The sequence below is a fragment of the Carcharodon carcharias genome, chromosome 16 (assembly GCF_017639515.1).
Source record: "Carcharodon carcharias isolate sCarCar2 chromosome 16, sCarCar2.pri, whole genome shotgun sequence".
Lineage (NCBI taxonomy): Eukaryota > Metazoa > Chordata > Chondrichthyes > Lamniformes > Lamnidae > Carcharodon > Carcharodon carcharias.
Genome location: NC_054482.1, coordinates 73,837,898 through 73,844,189, shown reverse-complemented (window position 1 = coordinate 73,844,189; position 6,292 = coordinate 73,837,898). Strand labels below are relative to the sequence as shown.

The following is a 6,292-nucleotide window of genomic DNA, read 5'->3' as shown; positions in this document are numbered from 1 at the left end:
ATAATTGTGTGGACTACTTTTAATTTTGATAGAGTGAGAGGATCCTTAAGGACACACAGACAGGCCTGGGCATAGGTAATTGAGATGATCAGGGTCAGTGCTAACCCTTAGGACTTGACTTCAGTGTAGAAAGAGGTTCAATGACCTCTGTAGGAATGAGTACAGGATGCCACCTTCCTAGGTTATACCAAACAAATGTTGTTTTATTTTTTAAATTATAGAACCGGTTAGACTACTAGGCAGTAGGAAATCTGTCCTGATTCCATGCACTCTGAAATAGTGGCACGTGCCTGCAGTGCAATAGCTGGGGTGGGGATCGTCAGCAGTTGGAGTGCAAGTGATGTCGGATTAAATAAATACAGCTTTAACAAGTCATCCGGAAATACTGAAACATAAACAGAAAATGCTGGAAAAAATCAACAGGTTTGACAGCATCTGTGGAGAGAAAAACAGAGTTAACGTTTCGAGTCGGTATGACTCTTCTTCAGAGTTCTGTTCAGCCGCAAGTGTGAAGATATTTGTCAATAATCTGAGGTTGATATTTAGGATGTAACAAATCAAATACAGACCATATTTCATGATAATTAATTCAGGCCCTTTGTTGGAGTTGTGCAATGGTTTTCAACTTGTGAAACTTCTGAGCATTTATATTTCTATATATCTTACCTAAGCATCTGAAAGGCACGATTTATCTGTTTTTTTGTTGGTGACAGCAACAGAGCTAATGTACTGTTGAATCATCATTTAAAAAAAAGCATGATGCCTGATCATTGATGGCCAAGTATATTACATAACATTTAAGTGCAAAAACAGGTCTATGCCTATAATTATATAACTCGTTAACTTCCTCTACCCTGTTTCATTGAACCCCATAGCCGACTCCTTTCTCGTGTGGTTACTCAACTTCCCTTGAAAGACACCGCTTTTCACCCCAACTCCTCCTTGTGGCAGCAAGCTCCACATTTTATCCACTCTGGGTAAATATGTTTCTCCTGAATTCTTCATCTTATCATTAAACAAAAGGAATTGTTGGTCTCATGACGGAAGTGGGGCGATTTAAATTTGCAGCAGGCTCAGAAAACCCCTGAATTTTGATTTTTATTCATTTAAGCAAGCAGAGAGATTTTATATCGCGAAAGTTTTCAGCTCATGAATAAACTAGTTAGTATCGCCGAGATAATGAGCGAGGTTGGGATCTGAGTGGAAGGCGGCTTCTGGGAGTGGCGCATCTGTGGAATGAAGACAAAATTTCTCACGTCATTCACTTCAGACAAAGAAGTCACAGGGAAAGAAATCATTCAAAGCTTTAAAACAACTCCATATCACTTTCGTGCTCCGTTTGTAGCAATTGGATCCGTCTTCTAAATCGATGTCCGCATTCATGAACTTCACATCGCTTTGGAAACAGAAGAGTAAGGCTGACGTGAGGTTAGTGCTGAACAGGATCTCGGCGTGTCCAAGCACATCATTAACATCAGAGATAAAAACAAAAAAACTGCGGATGCTGGAAATCCAAAACAAAAACAGAATTACCTGGAAAAACTCAGCAGGTCTGGCAGCATCGGCGGAGAAGAAGAGTTGACGTTTCGAGTCCTCATGAGGGTCATGAGGACTCGAAACGTCAACTCTTTTCTTCTCCGCCGATGCTGCCAGACCTGCTGAGTTTTTCCATGAAATCCTGTTTTTGTTTTTGACATCATTAACACTCGTACTATATCCCATTTGGTGTGAGGGTGCATTCGTTTAAAATAAAGCTGCTCGTTAAATCATTTATATTTATCTGCACATGCGGGAAACAAATGTAAATTGTAGAACTGAGTTTTTAATGTTTCTATTTCCGCTCTAATTTTCGTCGACATTCTGGAATGTAAACTATCAGGGTATGTTGCCTTTCCACTGTTTGAGTTTTAGTGATCCTCCTTCGCTGCTTCTGGTCCTTCATTCCCACCTGCACACTTCTGTAAAAAAGAAATTGAGGCAGTGTAGTCATTTAATATCTCATCCTTTTATGGTCCTTTAACAATGATTTTACCCACTGTGTGTTTTATAGATTCCTTTGCAATATCCCTTTATATTACCTATCATACATATTTCCTTTAGTCCATGTGATTTTTCTAGCCTCCTGTATTTTCTTGATTTTCTATTAGGTTTAAAATTGTTAATGTCTTTTTCTTAAGTCTTACTTTAATGTCCCGACTCATCAAGAAATTCCGCTTTGCTGCACTCATTCTTTTGGGATTAAGTCCAGTTTATAAACCTAGTATCTCCTGTTTAACAGTTTCCTATTGTTTGTCCACTCATAGTAGCCAGCTTTCTTCCCAATTTATCTCTATTAGTTCCTTTATCATGTTATTAGAATTTACTGTTTTTCTACTCAAGTGTCTTTGTTTTGATTGCTTCTTTTCATTTTTTTTAACAGTAAATCCAACTGTTACAGTTGCTGTTCCATAGATATTCCCCTATTATTACCTTCGTACATCAGTTTATTTCCTAAAGCTAGATCCGGTGCTTATTCATGGAATTATACAAAGGGGTTCCAAAAACATTTTATCTTTTAGTTTTAGCTAAGAATCAGTGGGTTAAAACCATCAATCTTCATACGCTTCAGTTAGTTTTAACATCGATGTTATAATTATGCAATAGTTAACAACAGCAACTTGGTTATATGTAGCATCTTTAAAGTATTAGAACATCCCAAAGCACTTCACAGGGACACTGAACCACATGAGAGACCTTAGGGCAGCTGACCAAAAGTTTGGTCAAAGAGATACTGTTGAAGGAGGAGTGCCTTAAAGGAGGAAAGTGAGATGGAGAAATTTGAGGAGAGTTTAGAGACTCAGTAGCTGAAGGCATGGCTGTTAATGGTGAAGCAATTAAAATTTGAGATGGTCAAAAGATTGGAATTAAAGGAGCACAAATATCTTGGAGGATTGCTGGGCTGAAAGAGATTACAGTGACAGGAAGGGGCAAGGCCAGAGAGAGATTTGAAAACAAGGATGACACCTACTTAATTGGGTGCTAGTGTAGGTTGGTGAGCACAGATGTAATGGACAAATGGTTCTTAGTGCAAGTGAGGACATAGGCAGCAGAGTTTTAGATAACATTAAGTTTATAGAAAGTGGAATGTGGGAGACTGGCAAGGAGTACATTAGAATAGTCAAGACTACAGGTAACAAGGACATGGATGAGAATTTCAGCAGCAGATGAGGTGGAGTTGGCTGATGTTATGAAGATGGTACTAGACAGATTTAGTGATGGCCAGGGTGTACAATGGGTGTGGAGAGGATGTGTATCCAAGAATCTGTCAGATTTTGACATTTAGGATCTGCTGAAGGATGCGTAATTATTTCCAGTCAGTCTTGTACTTATACAAAGCCTGCAGATTCACAAGTGTTAGGAACATAGAAATTCTTAGACTTAGAAAAATTAAGATCTCTTCTACTTTGCCTTCTACTATATGGGTAGTCACATGTTAGAACAATAATGGAGGTTCAACAAATAATAGCAATGAATCTCTACCATTTAGTTAACAAAAGCTCCAAACATAATGTATGGAGCACCCTTGGACCCAGTCGTGGAAAGCTTTGGGAACCAGAGGCCCAATGTCACATTATCCTTCTAAGCATAGCACACTTAACCATATATCATTATTTATGTACTGTATTATCAATAGAATCTATTCCAAAATAACATTTTCTGAAAGAAATTATCCAGTTTCTACTTAATGAATCAACATTATATACCTCTACCGTCCCCCTAGGGAGCCTGTTCAATAGTTACCTTTGGTTTGATGAAATAATGCTTCTATCTTCATATTAGAAGTTTACAACTGTGTTGCATCAATTCACTTACTGTAAGTTGCAAAGGATTTGATGATCCACTGGACTGAGACTGACGTGTTTCACAAAGGCTGGATTATGGTAGTTGCTGTGGGCTGAGGAGTCAATGAGTGTAGTTAATAGTTTAAATATTAGGTTAGATGCATTGTTGTCACCAGTCTTAATTAGTGCACTGGTGCCAATTTGCCACAGGAAACATTACACTTAAGCCAATAAATTATAATGTTGTGTAATATTCCTAATTTATCACCTCAAGTTGGAGGCATCACAAGTGATTGACATGTAAGCATCAGTGTTTCACCTTCATGTAACAGCTTAAAATATTCTATCCAGCTTCATTTCAGGTTCTGGGGGGTTAAAATCTATTGGGTTGCTGGGTGATTTTCAAAGTTCAAGTAGACATAGTGGGAAAATTTCTTACACCTGCCACAACAATTTACATTATCCTTATGACAACATGGAAATGCTTGCATTAGACTGATAACTTAGTACCATCTCATGCACAAACCTAACCCTGCTCCCTTACTGTAAGGATGTTAAATTAGATTCATTCAACAGTGGCTTTCAATATAGTGAGTGCAATTTAAAGTAACTTTCAAAAGGAAATTGGATATATCCTTGAAGCCGAAACATTTGTAGGATTATGGGAAAAGAGCAGGGGAGCAGTAGTAATTGGAAAGCTAGTTCAAAGAGCTGACAGTAGCAAGACAGGCCAAATGGCCGTCTTCTGTGCTGCAAGACTCTATGTTTCATCTTGATTTGTACTGGGTATAATCTCTGTGTAGGTAGTGATGAAATGGGTACATGCAACTTGTTTAGACCTGCTTTCTGCATTTCTGTTTCAAAATCAGCATGCAGCTGGTTCAAAGCCACCCCATTAAAAGTTCCAAGTTCAACATTTCTCTGTAAGAAAGGGGGTAGGCCATGAACCTCAGTCTGTTCCACTGTTCAATTAGGCCATGGCTGGTGTGTACAAAGAATCCTAAGTGGTAGGTTTTGATGGTGAATGAAGGGAATACATAATATACGCAGGAGAGTCGGTGCTGAAGGTATGATGTCAAAATTAAAATGGGGGCAAAAACTGAGTGAGAGTGTTTGCCAGATATGAGGAGGAGTTTAAACCTGGAGAATGGAGACCTTTATGTCTAATGGACCCAGAACATCAATAGTACTAGGGAGAAAGGAACTCTTTCCTACTACTTTCAAAAGCTCTGAGTACCTGTCCAATTTTCAGTGGAAGCCCCAGGTTCTGCCCATTTTCTGATGAGCAATGGAGTCTATATACTCTGTTTCATATTCATAATCCAGAAGCCTTCAACTGAGGGTCACGTCCCTTGCTGAATCGGAAGATTATGGGCTCAAGTTCCACTCCCGAGAATGAGCATAAAGTCTAGGTTGATGCTTCAGTATAGTACTGAGGAAGTGTTGCACTGTTGGAGTTCCATCTTTTGGATGAGACATTAAACAGAGGCCCCATCTACCTTCTGTGATGGAAACAAAATATGCCATGGCATATTTCAAAGAGCAGAGCAGTTATCCCTGGTGGCCTGGCCAATAGTTATCCCTCAACCAGCATCACAGAAATACATTATCTGAGCACAATCATATTACTGTTTAAAGGAGCTTGCTGTGCACAAATTTGCTGTCGCATTTCCTGCATTACAACAGTGACTACATTTCAAAAGTACTTCATTGGTTGTAAAGCTTTCCGGGACGCCCTGAGCCCATGAAAGATGCTATATAAATGCAAATCATTTTTTAAATTGATCTGAACCTGGTGGTGATAACTAATGTCTGCAAAAAGTTCATCTGTGAAACATTGAATATCAGTTGGCAGCAATTTACCTGGACAAGCTAGCATTTAAAACCAAATACTTTCTTGTCTGTGTTATGTGTTGAAAATCAGACACCCCTATTGTGTCAATCTGGAATTACTTTTAATCAGTAGGTATCTGCATTATTGCATGACTACCCCACCAGCACCCCCCATGTTTACTATTGAGCAACCATGTTATTATTGATTGGACCACATCAGCCTTATATTCCAGGCCCCAAAATATTTCCTGCTTAATGTGGACCAAAAGCTTATGGCTGGATTCAAACTGAGTAAGGTTTGGGAATTTTCACAATCAAAACCCTACAAGATGTAGTCATGGATTTGCTGTGATTGTATTGTTTGCATTACTGAAATTCATTGCATTTTAAGATTCAAAAGAATACGTAAGAAATGGTGAGAAACAACACATTAAAGGAGTTGCTAGGAGATTTCATTTGCACACAGTAATGATGTTTTTGCAGAAATGCTTATTGTCAGGTCCAGCATTGAGGCAAATAGAAAGTTTAATCTGCAACTGTTCCAGATAACATTTTGACCTTCCAGGTACCAGGGGCACGTGAGAAAATCAATATTTGCATTTGTTACAGGGAGGAAAAGAGAATGCAAAGACAGAGGG

At 38.7% G+C, this 6,292-nt stretch overlaps 1 protein-coding gene across 2 annotated transcripts in view; it reads left to right on the top strand.

Moving 5' to 3' along the window:
- Positions 1-388: 388 nt before the first annotated feature.
- ttc39a (tetratricopeptide repeat domain 39A) overlaps positions 389-6,292 on the top strand; it is a 106,983-nt gene continuing 101,079 nt past the window's right edge. Inside the window, exons 1-2 of one of the 2 annotated variants that reach the window (XM_041208492.1) lie at positions 896-977; positions 1,271-1,428. In XM_041208492.1, the coding sequence (XP_041064426.1) occupies positions 1,370-1,428 (59 nt within the window). In that variant the 5' untranslated portion in view covers positions 896-977; positions 1,271-1,369. Of the gene's footprint in view, positions 472-895; positions 978-1,270; positions 1,429-6,292 lie in introns of those variants that run through there. The other variant, XM_041208491.1, reaches the window with a different exon arrangement.